Source organism: Narcine bancroftii, chromosome 7, assembly GCF_036971445.1.
Source record: "Narcine bancroftii isolate sNarBan1 chromosome 7, sNarBan1.hap1, whole genome shotgun sequence".
Classification (NCBI taxonomy): Eukaryota; Metazoa; Chordata; class Chondrichthyes; order Torpediniformes; family Narcinidae; genus Narcine; species Narcine bancroftii.
The window spans coordinates 42,563,974-42,585,414 of record NC_091475.1 but is presented as its reverse complement, the minus strand read 5'-3'; the positions used below and the strand labels follow the sequence as shown (position 1 = coordinate 42,585,414).

Genomic DNA, 21,441 nt, shown 5'->3' with positions numbered 1-21,441 from the left:
TTTACACAGACTCAAATTATTTTAGGAGAAGATTTATTTTTATGTGAGCTCTAGGTTTTGTCAAGATGTTGAAACATGATCAAAAGTTTTTAAATTGAGGAGGTAAACTACTCACATTAGGCAGGGAAATTTAGATTATTCATTGTCATGCATTTGAGTGAGGAAGCTGTGCATTGATGCATAAATCCAACACTTTACCTTTTCATTTTATTTAAATAACGACATTACACAATTAGAATTTCCCTTCCACCTTACAGAAAATCTAGTATTTTTAGAGATTATAGTATTTACTCATAACACACAAGGGATTGCACATGCTGGAATTTTTTTTTTAAATCTGCTGGAGGATCTCAGTGCATCAAGCAGCATTAATAGGGGGGGGGGGGGGAATAATAGCCAATGCTTTAGTGTGGAATTCTTCAAAAATGGTGGTTGAAGCAAGGACCTTATTTACATTTAAGGAAAGACTGGATAATTACATGGAGGGGAGAGGATTGGAGGAGTATGGACCAGGTGCTGGTCAGTGGGACTAGGAGGGTGGGGGTTTGTTCCGTCCGGCATGGACTAGTAGGGCCAAACTAGCCTGTTCATTGCTGTATATGGTTATATGGTTAAGACAACGTTCCAGCCAGAAACATTAATGATTCTTTTTCACCCACTGATGCTGCCAAGTTCCTCCAGCAGATTGCTTTTCACTTTAGTCATTATTTGCAGCAGCCAATTAGAACAAATCATCAATCCTAAATTAAATATAAACTTTGACATTTTACAACAATGGGAAAGAGAAAACGCTAAATGAGACATTTTTGCAACAGTGCTTGAAATGAGAAATTTCCTGGAGAACAGAGAAATTCAGATGTCTCATATTAGAATATGATATTAAAGAGATATTTCATTAAAGTGGCTCACAATTATGAAGAGTTCATTTATTATCCTCTGACTGTACTTGTACAACACGATGAAACAGCGTTGCCAAGGACCACCGAGCACACACAATAAAAGTTTAGGTCAAGTTTCAATAAAAGAGCAGAAACTGGCCTAAAGAACCAAGAAGATTAAGCGATTAAAAAATAAAATCCTTAATCAGTAATGAACAGAAATAATAGTTAAGTCAATTCAATTTTAATTTTCAAATAGGAAACTTTCAGAGGATACCAAGGTAAGTGCAAAAGCATACAACAGCTTTTGAAAAGACCAAACAGGAAGAACAGATTGACAACCCTGAGTGATATTAATTCTGGATAATTTCAAACACTTTTGTACATAGTAAAAATGTCAGCTTTGACTCGAATAGCACTTATGAGTTGTATGGTTCAGGACTCAAATTGAACTCAAGACTTTTGAGTAAAATAGCTCCACAATTAGAAAGCATGCAAAATCAGATCGCTGTAGTTTTCCTGTAACATTGTGCAGAAACACATGGCTTGTCTGGAATATTGTGGATCAGAACCATAGAAAACTATAGCACAGAAAACAGGCCATTTGGTCCTTCTAGTATGTGCCAAAACATCATTCCTCTAGTCCCACTGACCTACACCCATTCCATAATCCTCCAGACCACTCCCATCCATGTATCTATCCAATTTATTCTTAAAACCTAAGAGTGAGCCCACATTTACCACGTCAGATGGCATCTCATTCCAAACTCCTACCACTCTGAGTGAAGAAGTTCCTCCAATGTTCCCCTAAACCTTTCACCCTAAAGCTATATCCTCTCGTATTTATCTCTCCCAATCTAAGTGGAAAGAGCCTACTCGCATTTACTCGGTTTATTCCCCTCATAATTTTGTAGACCTCTTTCAAATCTCCCTTCATTCTTCTGCACTCTAAGGAATAAAGTCCCAACCTGTTTGATCTTTCCCTGTAATTCAACTCCTGAAGACCTGGCAACATCCTAGTAAATCCTCTCTGCACTCTTTCATTCTTACTGATATCCTACCTTATAGTTTGACAACCAGAATGCACACAATACTCCAAATTTGGCCTCACCAATATCTTATACAACTTCACCATAACATCCAACACCTGTACTCAATATCTTGATTTATAAAAGCCAAGATGCCAAAAGCTGTTTTTGCAACCCTGTCTAAATGTGACGCCACTTTCAGGAAATTATGTATCTGTATTCCCTTTGTTCCTCCACACTCCTCAGTGCCCTACCATTTATGGTGTTTGTCCTACCTTGGTTTGTCCTTCCTCAGTGCCCTACCATTTACAGTGTTTGTCCTACCTTGGTTTGTCCTTCCTCAGTGCCTTACCATTTACGGTGTTTGTCCTACCTTGGTTTGTCCTTCCAAAATGCAACACCTCACACTTGTCTACATTAAATTCCATCTGCCATTTTCTGGCCCATTTTTCCAGTTGGTCCAGATCCATCTGCAAGCTTTGAAAACCTTCCTCACTGTCCACAACACCTCTAATCTTAGTGTCATCAGCAAACTTGTTGATCCAATTTCCCACATTATAATCCAGATCATTGATATAGTCAATAAACAACAATGGGCCCAAGACCAATTCCCGAGGCATACCACTAATCACAGGCTTCCAGTCTGTGAAGCAATCATTCACTACCATTCTCGGTCTTCTCCAATTCAGCCAATTTCAAATCCAGTTTTCAACCTCTCCATGGATAAAGGCCTTACTAAAGTCCATATAGACAATATCCACAGCCTTTCCTTCATTTACATTCTTGGTAGCATCCTAAAAAAACTCTTGACATGACCTACCACATACAAAGCCATGCTAACTATCCTTGATAAGCCCTTGGTTATCCTAATACTTGTATATCCTATCTCTCAGAACATACTCCAATAATTTACCCACTACTGACATCAGGCTCACTGGCCTGTAATTTCCTGATTTACTTTTGGAGCCTTTTTTAAGCAACAGAACAACACGAGCTTCCCTCCAATCTTCCGGCACCTCACCCGTGGATTGCAGATGGCCATGCATCCTTGCTGTCAGAAACTTATTTGGAAGTCACATCACCTGTCAATCAAAGTTGGACTCCGGCCACCCATTAGTACACACCTTACCATTGGCTTGTTTAAATTGTTTAGGGTCATTATTGACTAGGCACCCAGATCAGAACTGCATACAACATCGATGCATAGCATATTCTTGTTCTCTGTCTCGTGGTCCAAGCCCCAGATATCACTTCTTGCCAGGTCATTACTATGGACATGGATGGAAGTGCCGCGGGTAAGGTGTGCACTACACTGAAACTGAGCCATAGTATTGCAATAGATCAGTGGCTTGCAGAGTCTCACCCCCATTGGTACAGGGAACTGGGAGTGTGTGTGGAAGTCCATCGGAAGAATGTGCACACATCTACGAGCATGTAGGCCACTGGTATCAAAGTCCAACCTTGGACCGATGAGCATGTCATCATAATAATATGTTGTTTAGTAATATCATAATTGAGTATTGTTTGAAGTTCTCCCCTATTTGTCTCCTGTGTGTTTATTAAAGTTACCTGTGATTGTAATACTTGTGTCCAAACTTGTCTCTGTGTGACCCACCGAATTGGATACTCTTCCAAACAACATCTTTCAAGTGACATACAAACATACAAAAAAATTACATGGCAATGTCCTAAATGGGCACTGGAAAAACCAAGATCCTGGCTAATTATTCAAAAGAAATGATCATGTTATTTACTTAACTAATGTGAGTGACACTTTACCAGGTAAAAATCAGTTGTCTGAATTCATAAACAACAGTCCATGCACTTCAATGGCTGAAAACCAAATTGCGATGCCTAGAGTTTAAAAAAAATATACAAATGCAACTTCTATAGGGATCTGGAACATGCAAAATTATGTTTTGGCATACAATCATTTGAGGGTCTTTATATTTAGTTTCTCGGTCAGACCAGAATTTGAGTTGCCAGAGCAAATGCTGGCCTATCCCGTGATAGAATACAATTATTAAACAGCTGAAAATAACATTGAATACAAGCACAGATAGATCTTGTGCTGGCTTGAAAAATCTTTCTAGCTCAAGAGCCACCTTCCAGTTCCTCAATCCATGACTTTGTGTGCAATGGCATTTAAAATGCTTTAAGAAGTAATTTTTGAATGTAGATGTCATGCAGAGTCCCAGAATCTAACCCACCTGTGTGCAAAGATATCTTTAATTTCTCTCTAGCTACTTGGACATCAAAGGCAAAACACTACATTGATTGGAGATATATTTTGCACACAAGATGACTTTAGTTGATGAAAATTATTCATCCTAAAACACTAAGACAAGAGAAATTCCTTAGCCAGCATCTTAAGCCCAATTATCAGCTACTTCATTAAGGACCTGCACCCAAATGTCAGAAATTGAGATGCTTACTGATCATGACATAATGTTTATTCAATTCCATTTGCAACACTGCAAAAAAAAAAACCCCACTACACTACATACCTGCATGCTGCAAGATTGAGACAACATCCAGACTTTGGGATTACAAGTGGTAAAAAAACATTTGCACATTGGAGGAAGTTATTGATTGGTGTTTCCAACAAGAGAATCTGATTAATAACCTGAACATTGAAAAGGATTATAATTGCTGAATTCCTCACCATCAACATTCTTGGAATCATCATTTATCAGAAACTCAATTGGACCAGCCACATAAATACTGTGTCTACAAGGGCAGATAAAGGTTGATATTATTCACCTGCTGACTCATAGCTGCAAAGTATTTGTCAGCAATGTGAAAGGGATTGAGTTACTTCTCTTGCTTGAATGAATGCAGCTCCAACAATTTTCAAGAAGCTTTACACCATTCATGACAAAACATACTGCTTGATTGGTATCCCATCAACTATCTGAAGTGTTCATTCACCAATCACCAAAACACTGGCTACAACATGCACAATCTATCAAGTACACTGCAGTTAATCCCAAAGAATATTCTGAGCACCTTGCCAAGCAGTGATCAAGAGGAATAATAGAAACAGGCACACTCCACCAAATACTTTTTCATCATTGCTGGATCAAATCAGCAATGAGGCAGTATTTTCACCTGAAGGACTGCAATGGTTTCAAGTTACTTCTCTACTGCCTGTCAAGGGCAACAAGCAAAAGACAATAAATGCTCATAACCCAAAAAAACTGAAATGGATTTTCTCAAAGTGATCAATGTATGGGAACCATGTAACCTATCTAGGTGCTTCATTTTTATGTAGATTAATTAAATATACCATTTAATAAATTTCAGCCTATCCATTGTTCACATGCAACTGCCATCCTCCATTGTTGATAAAATCCAACTACATTTCTTCTGTATCCTCGAGTGTTGCATTTATAGACTTTCAAATGCAATTAGAAACTGTATAATTAAAATTACAATTAAAAATATTTAAAATATTAAGGACTTGCAACACAGCCACAACTCTGCAAGAATAAAGTAAATATTCTAAAGATTGCCCATCTCCTTTAGAGCAATAGAGCTTTATGGTTAGCATAGCAGTTAGCTCAATGCTGCTACAGTGCCAGTAACTGGGGTTTGAATCTGGCGCTGTGTGGAAGGAATTTGTACGCCCTCCCCATGTCTGTGTGGATTTCCTCCATGTACTTCAGTTTCCTCCCACTGTTCAAAAATGTACAAGGCTTATCGGTCAATTGGGTGGCTCAGGCTCATGGGCTGAAAGGGCCTGTTACGGTGCTGATTGCATGTTGAAATGTAAAGACAGAATGTGGAGAGAATCATCAGGTCAAGCAGTATCCTTTATATAGGAAAGGTAAAAATACATAACTGACATTCTGGCCTGAGCCCTTCATCATGGAATGAAATGTAAAAGTGTCTAAATGTCTATTCATCTTTTAGAACGAACCTGTGCCACATTCAATTTCAAAGGTAATATAGACTTGGAAATACTGGCAGCTGAGATCCTACTGTTAGACTCAACAAAGAATTCTCTGCAACAGTGCACACAAAATGATACCATGAACTTCTCAAGAAGTTTTTAGTGTTGGTATGAGAGGCCCTCCATAATGCTTCAGATTGCTAATTTAGCTCTCCAATTCGCACATGCACATAATTGTGCCCCAATTCACACGTGTGCATAATTGCACACTGTGCCCCCAATTGGCATATGCGCATTATGCCCCAATTTGTGCATGCATATGATATTGCCTCATGAAAGCTAAATAAGAACTGTAAGTACCTCTTCTGCCTTACTTATTACAAATTTGGCTTGTAGACAGACTCAGGTAACAGAACTCATTCGTAACCTGGAGACTCTCTGTATTGACAAAATTATTCCAGTGGAGGGCACTATCGTCTTTTAACTGACTAAATTTTTGTGCAGAGAAAAAAAATTGCAAATTGTAAGTTTTCCTCATTGGCAAACTACTAAATAGGATGTGAACAATCCATTTTGAAATAGCGGTGGGGTTGTTCACACTGGACCAAGAAAAACCGGTTGTGTGCGGCCTTTCACATTACCTACCCAGTATCGCAGAGCTAAGGGAGGCCCCAATCTTCAGTGGTGATATCCTGAGTGACGTATTACATACCTTCAGAGCAGTGAAATCATAGCGGGAATAAAGCACACATGTGCACAATTTATGAAATAGTGGAGGGGGGGGAAGAATGTGTACAATTTAATAAGACATACACTCAATTTATAAAAGAGCATGGGTTGAAGCACTGATGTGTTGCTGGAAGGAGAATGAGATGATTTAACTCACAAGTACATAATTCATGGTTTTGACAGGACAGATAAGACACGGCTGTTGGTCTTTCAAAATAGGGCTTGATCATTCATGAATAGGATAAAATTTTGTATCAAAGGGTGTAAAGGTTAAAACCTTATTTTTAAACCCATAGTTAATTTTTGTGCCTATCTCTTTAAGAAAACTATTGTTTGCAGTGTTACCATAGTGACTATGATCTAATGTCATAATATTCACGCAGACTAACAGCGTGTTTTTATTTTTCTACAAGATGTGCAGGAAGTGTGACCACGAGAAATTTTTCTTTGAATTTTTGTATCTCTTTAAATACATTGTGTATCTTTAAAAATTTTTTATATCTTTATATATCTTTGTATCATTATACAGTAAATGCTTTGTTATTCATCATTATGAAAATCATGTTGCGAAGTTATGCAAAATGTTTATCTGTTCTATCAATGAATTAAAAAGAAACAGCCATAGAGTTTGATTTGTTGGATTAAAGAGATCTAAATTTGGGATATCATAGCTCATGCTTTGGAAGATGATACTTTGAAATTAGGACACATTTAAAGATTGAAAGTGTCGTCTATCAAGGGTAATGAATTTGGAACACTACCAAAGGAGGGTGTGAATGCTCAGTTACAGAATGTATTCAAGACAGTCACGAAAGAGCTTCAAATATTAAGGGAGAAGAAATTAGTGTTAGGGAGTGGCATTATTTTAAAAGACCAGCCCCCACGCTGATCCCAATGCCCCATTCTCAGCTGTCCACATGTATCTCTAGTCACCTTGTGCTGTTAGCAAGTTGGTCTGTGGGTTTGTCCTCAGTTTGAACAGTCTGAAGCCCACTGCTTTGCTCCCCCCTGAGAACTCCTATAACCAGACCCAAACAAGGGATTACTTAAGGTGGTATGTGAGTGGAAATTAAAAGTCACTGTTTTAATCGTATCTAATTGACTCGTTATGTGCATGGTTTCATAACTCCAAAGGAATTGGGCCAATGACCATTTTTCCTCAAGCAAAATATTTCAGTAACAATTGGGTCTAGAGCAATGGTTCTCAACCTTTTATTCCCACTCACATATCCCTTACTAATCACAGAGCACCTACGGCATAGGGATTAGTTAAGGTGGTATGCGAGTAGAAAGAAAAAGTTTGAAATCCACTGCTATAGATCAATATTTACAGTAGATTTCCCAATGCTCTTTTAAAAATTGTGCGCGTTTTATTTCCACTATGATTTTCCCATGCTCTTCTATTAATTGTTGTGTGTTAATAAAAGTAAAGTTTGATCGCAAACCCTTGTGTCCAGACTTGTCTCTCAAACCTGACCCTTTCTCAACACAGCAATGACCAGTGCGGGGACTGACAGTGGGCCGCCAAGAGAATCTCCCAACAGCCCTGCCACCAGCCCCAATGATAAGACAGCGGTAATGCTAGTGAGCCATGCTGCGAGTTTGATCACTGTCGACATTACTCACCATTGTCATTAGAATTTCAACTTCACATACAAGACTAGGGGAAGAATTTTGAGCCATTTTTTGTGGGGGCAAAAATTGGGTCTTACATGCTGTCAAATACAGTATGTTATACGTGACACTAGATGCCGACGCCATTGTGTTACATGTCCCGCCTCTTATGCTCCCGGAATGCTGGCTTGCTGCGTAAATAGACACACTGACCCGGCATTATGCCAGCTTTGTTCAGTTCAAATCCGGCCTAATGCTGGGTCTTCCTTACAGCAATATCGCAGGATTTCTGTGTAAAATCTCTTAAAAGACAAGTTCTGAAATACCAAACAAACACAAAGATTTGTGAACCAATCAGCAGATCAGCTTTCTAGAGTGCAAAGAAATTCACACACAGACCATTAGACTTGCATGAATATTAATGAGCTTTTTTTTTAAATCAAAAGGAAAACAATATTGTACATGGACATACTTGAATAGGGCGAAAATTGAAATGTCTGTGAACTCTTAAAACAGAGAATAGTTAAAAAAGCTGGAGTGATATTAATACGATACAATGTGAAGCACAAAAAAATTTCATGTCTCTTTCTGGATATACCTAGAGATTTACAGCCAATTAAGTACTTTTCACATGTGGTCACTGTTAAGGAAAAGCAAAAGACAATTTGCACAAAAAGCAACTCCTATGAGCAGCAGTGATAATGACCAGTAAAACTAGTAGAAATGGCAAAAGAGAAAATTAGCAATGCAGATACGGCTCAGAGGAAGCAAAATGTCATGCCAAAAGCGCCACCAGCTCTAACAGAGGGCCCCCACCTCAAATACCATTTCACCTCCCCGAAACCCCTATGGCATCCCCTGCCGAAGAGAAAGTGTGATTTTAAGTTTGTTCATAAATTAGTATTAATTGCTGAAATTAAACAAATCTTAAGATGGAAACAATAATGACTTAAGAGAGCTCTAATATTTTTGAGCAATTTAGTTTACCAAATGAGTTATCAAGCTACTTGAAACCACCACCCCCAGCAAAGATAGCAAAAAATAGGATATAACTCTAATTGCTCCATGAACTTGCATTAACCAAATATAAACTGATTCACCATATTCTCTGAATGATACAAACTATCCAAACATAACTCTTAATTACTGTAACTGGGTTAGAGTAAAAGCTTTCTTGTACTCTCAACTCCAAGTTGAGACAATCTGATGAATGCATCCTTTCCAATACTATTGGTCACGTTAAAAGCCACCTAGAGATGTGAAGTGCCACAAAGTTCATCATAAGCTCAATCTCTTCCAGAAATTGTGTCAACAATACTTAATCATTCATTTGAAGTAAAAATTCAAATAACATCTTTATTAAGGAAGAGAGAAATTTTATTATAACATTTTACTTGTTTTATAAATAATACAGAAAAACAGAACCATAACACTTGAAAAAGGTTGCAATATTGAATTTTTTTAAAAAGTATTTTCAAGTCAAGCCATGAAAAATGAAGGGAAAGATCATTTTAACCAAATTTATTTTAACCAAATTATGTACTTTTTGGCAAAATAACAAGCTTAACAGTGCAATAAAAAATATAGAATAAATCAGGTGCTTTTACGTCAAAATTTCCAAAGATAAGAACTTACCATTGCTCTTAACAGAATTATTTGGCAGATGATTCTTCCCAGACTTTTCTTTTCGACTTTCCTTTGAATCTTAAAAAACAGTGCATGTATTTTGCTTTAATACATTTATTTTATTTATAGAAGAATAATCCCTTCATTTGACAAATAAAATAAATACAAAATAATTAATTTACTCCTTTTGAAAGATATTCTGATTAGACACTCAGAGCAGAATCAAAGGATAAAGCATGTGTACAAAAAAATTACTAAAAAATATACAAATTTCAATGTCTAGTTTTACATCTCATTTACATAAACCAAGATCGTAAACTGCCTTTACTTGGAGTATGGCTACCTAAAACAAGCTTGTCAAAAATACTTCAGCAACCTAATAATTAATGCAGATACAAAATACATCAGCAATGGACAAGCTTCAGTTAGAATAGCAGATCAAATTCTGGGCACAACAATTTTGCAATCAATGTCAATGTCCTTGAGAGGATATGCAGGAGTTTAATAGCACAACATCAAGAACTAGGGAAACTGGGGTTTTCTTCTGAGAGTAGAGGAAAATAGAAATTTTACAGAGCTTAAATCTTTTTCATTCAGTAAATTATGAAAAAAAACAATTGATTAATATGAAGTTGATAACTATAGGACTAAAGTTAATTATACCAATTTACAGAAAAATAGTTTGAAGAATGAAATAAAGAATGAATCAACATTGCAGGGACATAAAGTAGTTCTATATTTCTGAGACTGCAAGGAGTTCACAGATTAATGTGCATATAAAATAATTTAATAATGATTACCTTATCCAAGCCCATAATCTCCAGTGAAACGAAAAGTATTTCTGACCCAAAGTCAAATCTGAATAGCACAAAATCAGGGAGGCAGATACCCCAGTTTAATTTGCAACAGAATGGAGTGACAGACATCACTGCAAGCAGTGGAATTAAAGGCGGCCTAGATTTCTGGAACTCAGTGCATAAAAAATGCATAATCATAAAGAATTTTTATGACATTAGTGGAGACTTCTTATCCCATTGAAACTGTACAGGCTTCTAGTGGAACAATTAGTCCCATTTATTCATTCTTTCCTGCATGGCCTACAATTATTTTTCCCTCCAATGCCAAGATAATTACGGTGACTAGTCTAGCCTCCTGGAAGTAAAATTACAGACCCCACAGCTTCACTCTATACTGTTTCTTAACTGTACTTCATAACCAAAACAAGCACCATGTTGCTGGAATAGAAGCACCAACTACATCTTCTATTTATTATTCCTGAACGACTAAGAAAAGAATTGGGATATCATTCTGAAGGCATGAATTTCCTTACATTGTTGACATTACAAACTAAGAATTAAGCTTATTCTACTTTATTACAAAAAATACTTGCAATTGATCCATGAAAAATTTTACTGTGCTTTTGATCTCTTCACTACATCTAACTCGCAATAATTCCCTGATCAAATTGGAAAAAGAAAATGTAATAATTCCACCATTTTTTTTTCTCTCAGTCGACTGCTACATAATCAACATTCATGTCCCTTTTTTTTTTAATACAATTTGCTTTTGATACAAATGTACTAGCATAGTTAAAATTTTGCAAAGATCATGATATTTGGTCTGCACCCTTCAAAGTTGGGTGTTTCATCACCATTATAACTATAAAAATAGTAAGAAATATATTAAAAAATGAAACTATATTGAGTACAAGGCAGATGATAAACTACTTCTGAATGTCATTCACTCATTAATTTTTACCATATTTATTTTTGTACTGTTGATGATGGCAATTTATATTTCTACTTCTACTACAAGATGAGCATATCCTTGACTTTGAAAGGAGTACTTGCAATCAAACAAAGCTAATAAATATTCAGAGAACGAGAATCATCATTACTTCAAAAGTGCAACTGCATAGAGCTCCAAATACCAAGACAGGTAATGACAAGCTTTCATGCCATTTCTGGTGTAATATACCATAAAATCAATGGTCTTGTTCAGAACTCTCTGAACGAGATTGATGTCAATTTAAAACAAATCCATGGTCAGCTTCTTCCATCATTGTTATTCAAATAAAAAGCCTCAATCATCTGGAACAATGCCTACTCACTAAATGCACAAATTTAGATCACAGAGTCCCCTGCCCCCAACATTCTGAACAGAACAATGCAGATCTGTGCTTGTGATAACATCTGGAAGCATGCAAATTTTAATGGAGACAGCAGAACTTTGGCACTAGCCTTATTACTTTAGTATTGTACTTCTGTCCCATAGAAGAACAGAATTCACAAAATGAAAATCATGGTGTTGATCAGCTTCTGATTTATCATTGGCTGCCTTAAGAAAACAAATATCATTCTTATTGTAATAGAACCAATGACCCTCGGATGCGAAGAGAGAGAAAATGGCAAACAGAAGATACCAAACACCCTCTACGCGATCAAATTTCTTCAGAAAAACACACAAAAATCACTCAAAACTACACAAGTAATCAGCATTCCCCTACATTTACCTACAAGCAGCTTAGTCAGGGACAACCAGCAGACCTTACCAGTAAATATCCTGAGCATTAGCCCAATTAAGCAATTTCTTGACATGACTGGAAAAAGATACCATTGGGCAGACCCTAAACCCAGTGTTTTGAAATTGGCTACCCACTGACCAAACAAGGTCATGCATGGTTCCTGAGCATTGTATTCTAGCTCTTGAGTAAATGTTAATGTTATAATTCTGGATCAATAGACACATAATAAGAAACAAGAAAAAAGATCCAATGAAAACAAAGGGATGTAATGTATTACTTCTTTCTTGCACTTTTAATTCCATATATAACCATATAACCATTTACGGAGCGGAAACAGGCCATGTTGGCCTTTCGAGTCTGCACCGGTTCACTGATTTTGTGCGCCCTCTTCAGGATTCACTGAACAAAAATCTACTTTGCTATTTTTACTCATCTGTTTCTCATGGCTATTTTCATCTGAAATTTTTTTGGACAGCAGTTTATTTGTGACGGTGATGCACAGAAAGCTTTTTACAGCAAATCCATTTTTTGATGATACCACATTAAATGATTTCGACTCCAAGAACCAAAAAATTTTTTAAAATTGGTGATTTACTGTTTAAAAAAATTAATTTAGACGTACAGCACAGTAACAGACCCATCCAGCCGATGAGCCTGTGCCGCCCAAATGCCCCAATTAAACTCCAACCCCTGTACATATTCTTCTCCGGAACTTGTTTTATCAGTTTAAGAATTGCAGCTGCCAATCAGCATGCTGTAGGTTAAGGTGACATATCGATAAAATGGTTTGATCTGTCATGCTTACCTTTTGTTGCTGAAATCCTCCCCATAATGTTTCTTGCGCAAAATGTTCCACACAATCCAAAAGCTGGAACCACATCAACTTCTTTCTTTTGAAAGAATGATTTCCTGCAAAGAATTACAAAATATTATCCAGATGACAAGAGGATGCAATCAATTATAAAAATAGAAACAGCTGGAAATAGCAAATAGGTCAGACAGCATCTGTGACAAAATATAGTGCAATACATTGTGAAGGAAATATGGAGTTTTCACCAGAATCCAGGAAATTGCACCTTTTTTTAAACATTGTTTGCTTTCTGGTTCAACCTTTGACCAGAGGTGGTGAGAGAACTTTAGAAAGTAAACAGCGTAGCTTACATCTTGGAAAAAAATACTCCTCATTTAGTTCATATAAACCATTCCAATATCAAATTAATATATTGCATGTTATTCCCTACTTTCTGTTAAATGGTTAAAGCTAACTTGTGAAAGCATATAAATGTGGCCTGGTTTATTGAGAATAAATGATAAAGAATAATTGCTTGAGTGCAAGCATTAAAGATCTGCGTAGGAACAAAATTAAAAACTGACCCAACTATAATGAATTAATTGAAACCAAGAATATTTACAATTTATACCATACCCAACCATCAACATAAAAAGAACCTCAAACCATTTATAAACTTGGTGAGGATCAAAAAAACATCTGCAGCAATACAAATAGGAAATGACATACCCAAAGTTTTACCAAAATATACAAACACAGTATCCCAAACCTGACACAGTCAGATTTTAGTTCAATGGGTAAATTCTTCATAGCTCTGTAACTGACACTTAACACAAAGATTCAATTGACAGCAGCATGTTCGAGTCAGCAGCTACAATTTCTTCAATAATTAATTTTTCAGGATTTAGGCATTGCAGTTATCCACAACATTTGTTGCTCAACCCTAATTGCCCTTAAAGTGTAGTGGTTGTGGTCGCGAACAAATCTTTGAAGTGCTGCAGTCCTTCCACTGAAGATACTCCCACAGTGAAACAGGATAAAGAGTACCACAATTTAGGTCTACCAATAGTGAAAGGTGCTGAAATACATTTCCAAGATAGGATGATATGCAACTTCAAGGGACCTGCAGGTAGTGATGTTTCCCTGCACTCACTGCCCTCGTTCTTCTTGTGGATGCTATACATCTGAGAATATCAGGGCACAATGCTATCACAGCGCCAGTGACCCCAGTTCAAATCCAGTACTGTCTGTATGGGACCACAGATGCCAATAGACTAAATAAGAACAGTGGGTTGGGGAAATGTTAATGTGAATAGAGCTCTGGTAAAGAACAGAAAACAATAGGATAAATGACTTGAAATCAGAACACTGTTACTTTACAATTTCTCTCAATGATCCAGATGAAGAAAGCACATTACATTAGTTTATTTTCTCAATATACTACAAAGAGAATGCAAATTGCCTGGTGAGGGATATTGACAGTAAATTAATGGAGAAGATGGCCAATGGGAATTTTATTCTGGAAAACTATTTATTTAATTGGGAAAAAATATAGAACAATAAAATTTAAATGATGAGAAGCTACCAAGTATTAGAAGAGGGATTTGACTATCCTAATTACAATACAGGAATTAAGTAATTAGAAAGGCAAATGGCATTAAGAATTCAATACATAAGCAAGAAAACCTTGCTAACAAATGGAAATTTTCTTGAATACAGTGCGTATTTTGTGTCTCCAGATACGAGTTTCAGAAGTAGAGTGAAGTTCTACTTTGAACTGACGGTTGCTAACATATTGGGTAGGATGGAGCTCATTTCTCTCACGTTTCTGAAGAGAGAATCGGACTGAGTAGCATGACAGTGAAGTAGTTAGTGCACCTGTCTCACAGCTTGAAGGACACTGGGAATGTTCCACACCTCAAATGCAGCATGTGTGAAATGTCAAATTCTCCTTTGCCCAGTTAGGCAACTCTATTTTGTGCTCATTTCCTCCTGCAACCAAAATATGTGCTGGTAAGTTAAATTATTATTGTAAATTATTCTTTAGTGCAAAACATGACCAAATTAAAGAATCTGGGATCTGTTCGTCCATCTGCAACTGGATCCTCGACTTGTTCATCAACAGATCATGGCAGCACAGTTAATGCAACACTGGTACAGTGCCAGCAATAGGGATCAGGGTTTGAATCCTGCGCTCTCTGTAAGGAGTTTGTACATTCTCCCTGTGTCTGTGGGGCTTCAATTTCCTCCCACCATTCAAAATGAACTGATGTGTAGGCTAATTGGGTGTAATTGGGCTGCATGGGCTCGTGGGGCGAAATGGCCTGTTACCGTGCTGCATGTCTAAATTTAAATTAAAATTTTAAATTTAAAATCTGCGTGGTTAGGCAACATAAGCTCCTCCAAACTGACCAACAAAGGGACACCCCAAAGCTGTGTGTTTAGGCCCCTTCTATTCCCTTACAGAGAGCGCAGGATTCAAACCCTGATCCCTATTGCTGGCACTGTACCAGTGTTGCATTAACTGTGCTGCCATGATCTGTTGATGAACAAGTCGAGGATCCAGTTGCAGATGGACGAACAAATCCCAGATTCTTTAATTTGGTCATGTTTTGCACTAAAGAATAATTTACAATAATAATTTAACTTACCAGCACATATTTTGCATTCATGACAGCACTGCCAAGCTCGGCTCCACATATCTATAAATTCATTGATGACATCACTGTCATTGACCAAATAACTGGAAAACACAGGATGGAGTTAGACAATTTGAGTGAATGGTGCCAGAACAATCCACATTGATGGGACGAGTTAGTACCTTTAAGTTCCTGGGACTCCTCACATCAGAAGATCTCTCCTGGAGCCAGCACAGAGGCAACCATGTCAAAGGCACACCCACACTTCTACTTTCTAAGAAATCTGTGGAGATTTAGCAGCTTATTGAATACTCTAACTTCTACAAGTGCACTGTGGAAAGCATACTGACTGGTTCCATCACAGCTTCTTTTGGTAATTCAAGTGCCCAAGAACTCAGAAGGCTATAAAATGTAACAAATAGAGCCAAGTCCATCACAGGCTCTGATCTCCCATCCAGTGAAGACATCCATGTGAGGCACTGCCTCAAGAAGGCAGTCAACATTATAAAAGATCCCCATCACCCTGTTCAGAACTACATCTCACTGCTTCCTTCACAAAGAAGGTACAGAAGTCTGAAGATCGTCATCTTTGGATTCAAGAACAGCTTCTTTCCAATGACTGACAGGTCCTTGCTGCACTAATCATAAACTACTTCAACACCATAAAAATGCCTGTCTGCACTTGAAAAACTTTTTTTTTGCTCTATGGTAACTCAATATTATCAATCTATCTTTTTATTTACTATCTTGTTAATTAATGTATATAATTTTAGTTTATATGAAGTATGTTTTGCTGCAATATACAAAAATATTGGTTCATATGTATATTATACAATGTACATAATAAAATTATCATAATTCAAGATTAATAGAGCCAAGGACATATACAAACATGATTGGAAACAAGTTGCAGGGAGAAGGGAGGTAGGCAGATGAATGGTTCCATGGGCTAAATGGCCTCCTTCTGCTATAATAAGCAAATAATCAAATCTTTAATAGTGCTTTACTCTCCCTTAGAGTGCACAGGAATTCAAAGCACAACCTCATAATAACGCACAGGCAAGTGACAAGAAGGAGGCTCAAGGACCTTTTGGCAAATAACATTTCTACCGTCTAATCCATTTCCAATCTTATGCTGGAAAAACTCAGCAAGACACATAGCATCAGAAGTAAGTAAAGGGTCACCAATCTTCTGGGCCTGAACCTTTTGTCACGAGCAAAAAAAGCAGGCAGGCACCTAAATAAAAAGGGGGTGGGGGGGCAGGGAGAGGAGCACAAGCTAACAGGTAAGAAGGGATATGTGGATATACAGTGCCCTCCATAATTTTTTAGATAAAGATGCTTATTTTTCTTTATTTGCCCATGCTCAACCATTTAAAATTTGTAATCAAACAATTCATAATCAAACAATTCATATGTAATTAAAATGCATATTCTAGATTTTATTCAAAGTTATTTGTATAGATTTTGGTTTGACCATATTTCTGCACTTTTTATTCATAGTCCCCTCATTTCAAGGCATCATAATGTTTGGGACAGTTGGCTTCACAGGTGTTTGTGATTACTCCAGAATGTTTAATTGCAGGTATAATGGAATTTGGCTTGCTTCTAAGCTTTTGATCACCTTTGGAGTCAGTAGTTGCCATTTTTCTACATGAGGACCAGAGTTATGGCAATGGAAGTCAAAGAAGTCATTAGGAGGTTGAAAAACAAGAATAAAAAAGTAACCGACATCACCCAAACCATAGGATTACCAAAATCAACAGTTTGGAATATCATTAAGAAGAAAGAACGTACTGGTGAGCTCAATAGTCACAAAGGGAATGGTACTCCAAGGAAGACCTCCACTGCTGATGTCAGAAGAATTCTCATCATAATGAAGAAAAATCCCCAAACGCACGTCTGACAGATCAGAAACCACTCTTCAGGAAGCTGGTGTGGATAGGTCAATGACTACTGCCCTCAGAAGACTTTATATGCAGAAATACAGAGCTACACTGTAAGATGCAAACCATGGCAATGGTGGTATGCTTTGCATCTTAGGAAGTTCCTTTACACCTCCACACATTGCTCTTGCCATCACTCTGTTAGCAGGAAAGAGGATAAAGTTGACGAACTCATTATGGGTGCAGGAGGCAGCATCGATGAAGTGAAGAGTTGAGGAGCCTTGCCTGTGTAGGCTTGTGGCATGGATTGCTCCACATAGCCAATAAGGCAGGCATAACCCCTCCCCTGAGTCTCTCACTTTCCCTATCCCCATCTCCCCACTCCCTTCCCTCTCCATTCAGTTATTCCCCCTCCCCCAATCACCTCAGGTTTTTTTTCTCTTCAACCCCTTCCACCTATATCCAGTAACCTGTTAGCCTGTGCTCCCCCTGCCCCTTCTTCACCCCTTCTTCCCCCACCTTTTTATTTAGGCACCTTCCTAGTTTTTACACCTTGACAAATTTTCTTTTTTCCTATGCATGCTGCATGACCTGCTGAGTGTCTCCAGCACTTGTATATTGCAATACCCTAGTGTTTTCAGACTTTCCTGTTTAACTGTGAATAGCTTTCCTATAATACAGTATTTCCTATAATTCACAAATACTCTGAATTTGTGTTCCTAACCTGGAAACCAGATCATACAACATTTCAATCTGAATAGTCCCACCTCAGCCTTCCAAATTAATGCAATCCTCTCATTCTGGTTTCTTTGCGTGCTGTGTATTTAATTTTAATTGTAGCATCCTGCCTGGAAGATTTTCTGTTGTCCATATGCAAAGATTGAACTCCCTGCCCAAACACCTCTATTATGATGCAAAATAAAAGCACAAGGGTGGAGAAACTCAACAGTACAAACAGCATACTTTATAAAGCAAAGATTCATAACCAACTTTTCAGGTCCAAGCCCTTCATCAAGGAATGAGCAAAATGGCATCTGAATAAAATGGTGTGGGGAGGGACAGGAGAGGAACACAGTCCCACAGGCAAGAGGTAATGGCTCTGTGAATGGAGAGTGAAGAGAGTGGAGAATTGGAGGAGACAAGAGAAATAGGGAAGAAAGAACAGGGATTGGTCTATTATGATGCACCAGTCTTTTAATTAAATCTTTTAGTTATAATGTTCTGATACTTAATTCTTTGGCCATGTGTCAGAATTTGTTTTTTTTTTTAAAAAGTTATATATACTCCTTAGGAAGGCTCAATATTTCGAGGACACAAATAACAAATGCATACATGCATTCTTATATACAGAGGACATTAACATAACACAAAATGGGAATTAAGTAAAGATGGACAATGCTTTCATATCTTGATGGGTTTAACGACAGGCAACTATCACAAAACTATAAGATTTCCCCTACACAGTATTGATGAATAAAGATAATGCATGGGCTTTTTAGAAGATATTTGGAACAAACCAAAAAGAAATCCACAATTCTACCTGGCAAATTAACTTCTTTGTCAGTTATTCTAGATTTATTGGAGAAACTACAAACGGTTATATTAACAGGGCAAAGCAGACTGAACATGCATCTTTCCTGTCAATTCCAGGGCGAGGATCAACTCCACTTGTAAAAGATGCATAGTTAATTCTAACTTCTGGCAAAAGTAATTTCCCAAAGTATATTAATGTTGCACGATTCAAAGCACTGAAAAACAACTTGGGGGTCTACCACACTAATTTTGTTGAATTATAGAATGAAATTATTTTTAAAAAGTACAATTTTAGCAAAACGAATACTGCAAATACAGAAGTATCACGCTTAGAAATCAGCCGTCGAGTCATTAAAAGAATAGAACTGCTAAAAATGACAGAAGATCAGGGTTTTTTATTCGCACGCAAATATCTCAAAATGTGGAAAATGTTTGCAGAGCTTTCAGACTTTCGTCACTGATGCAACCGAGTTACCCAGGTGTGTGCAGAGAATTGTTTTTAAAAAGGAGGCGGTAGGTAGGCGGGGAGATGACACAAATAATGGGCAAAAGTCAAGCCAAGGAACTGCGATGGCCCGACGGAGCAACTGGCAACTTCGATCACTAGATCAGCAATCCCTCTGCCAGAACACATCAACCCCTCAGTCCGCATCCTGCAGTGGCAGCCGTAACCCCCCCCCCGCGTTGCTGAGTGGAACCCGAGCTGCGGGCTCCTGCGAGGACGAGCCGACAGGTGAGCGGAGGGCGCGAGGTTCCCCGTTGCCCCCGCGAGGAGGGGCGCGAGTCCGAGGTTTCGGCTGGGACGGCTCCAGTCCGCTCCTGGCCAGGCGCGAGACGCATCTAGCAGCCGGCGGCTGAAGCTCACGATACAAAGTCAGGACATGAGGCTTCCTCGCGTCGCCAAATTGGCTGCCCCCCAGCCCCCCCCCGGACTGACGGCACTTGACCTCCCCATCACACTCGCCCACCTCCAGAAGTAATGGCCAGTCGACCTGACCCCAACCCGAGAGATCACTCACCAGCAGTGTAAAAAGCGGCTGAGAGTCGCTCAGCTCCGCAATCGCACCCGCTACTGAGCCGCCATGTTCCGCTGCGTATCCACGACGTCAGGGTCATCGCACACACGCATTCCTCACGCAGCGGGGCAGCTCGCGGTGGAGGTGCACGTGCCGCAAGGGCACGGCGCGCTCCCGGGACCAGCGGATTTGCCTTTGGAGTGGAGTGAGTGAGTCAGCTTTGGATTCCTTTGACCATAACATGTCGAATGTGAGTATGTTTGTTGTCGCCCGCCTAACGAATAAATTGAAAGCACCCCCAAGTGTTTTTGAATCAGATGAAATAAAGCTGATTTTAAATCAATTTTAAGGAAACACTGGCCAAACATTTCCCTCCAGCCTGTTTGTTTGCCCCTTAGCATCTGCAGCCTCTTGTGTCTCAACACTTCCACGTTTCCAGTCTGCGGCCCTTCAAACTTGTTGTCTTCACAACATTCTGAATAGATCAGCTCTTGAGTTCATTGATCGTCAATTGGGAGATCTCACTTGACATTTAAGTAATGAACACGCAAATCTCATTATTAATGGCTTGTATCTTACCCACAATATCTTGCTCACCATGTCAAAGCACAAGTCTTTTGAGATGTGCCCTCTTCATCATTGTCAATATCAAGCTTCAATGGATTTGACACTCGAAACAGATATAGAACGTTTACAGTGCAGATGTGAACTGGAATTAATTTCTTTGTGATCAAACACTAGAAGACAGCACAATTGCAGTCTTGGAGCTAAAATTGCAAGGTCGACTCAATGAAAGTCAAAGCTTTTCGAGATTTGTGCAGCAATATTTAACCTCAGATAAGTGAAGAGAATTCCACAAGCTCTATCGTTAGACCTTATGGTTAATTAGAGAGGTATTGTACAGTTCGGCGGACGGCAACCTCCTTTGAAGAAGACCGCAGAGCCCACCTCACTGACAAAAGACAAAGGAGGAAAAACCCAACACCGAACCCCAACCCACCAATTTTCCCTTGCAACCGTGCCTGCCTGTCCCCCATCGGACTTGTCAGTCACCAACGAGCCTGCAGCAGACGTGGACATACCCCTCCATAAATCTTCATCCGCGAAGCCAAGCCAAAGAAGAAGTAGAGTCAGGACTCAATCACTCACCAAATAGCCAATCTGATCAATTACAGTGACCAAATCTTTTATGGAGCTGAGTTTCTAATCAATAATTAGCCCTGAGATTTTGATACAAAGGTAAATGATAATCCCAGGTTGCTAACTTCCTGTTGCTTAAATTT

At 38.5% G+C, this 21,441-nt stretch overlaps 1 protein-coding gene across 2 annotated transcripts in view; it reads right to left on the bottom strand.

Moving 5' to 3' along the window:
• The window catches only part of scml2 (Scm polycomb group protein like 2), a 111,546-nt gene extending 91,306 nt beyond the window's left edge, over positions 1–20,240 (bottom strand). For both annotated transcript variants that reach the window (XM_069889843.1, XM_069889842.1), the window contains exons 1-3: positions 20,162–20,240; positions 13,100–13,203; positions 9,780–9,848 (exon numbers count right to left, since the gene is read on the bottom strand). In XM_069889843.1, the coding sequence (XP_069745944.1) occupies positions 9,780–9,848; positions 13,100–13,124 (94 nt within the window). In that variant the 5' untranslated portion in view covers positions 13,125–13,203; positions 20,162–20,240. The remainder of the gene's footprint in view (positions 1–9,779; positions 9,849–13,099; positions 13,204–20,161) is intronic.
• Positions 20,241–21,441: the final 1,201 nt, after the last annotated feature.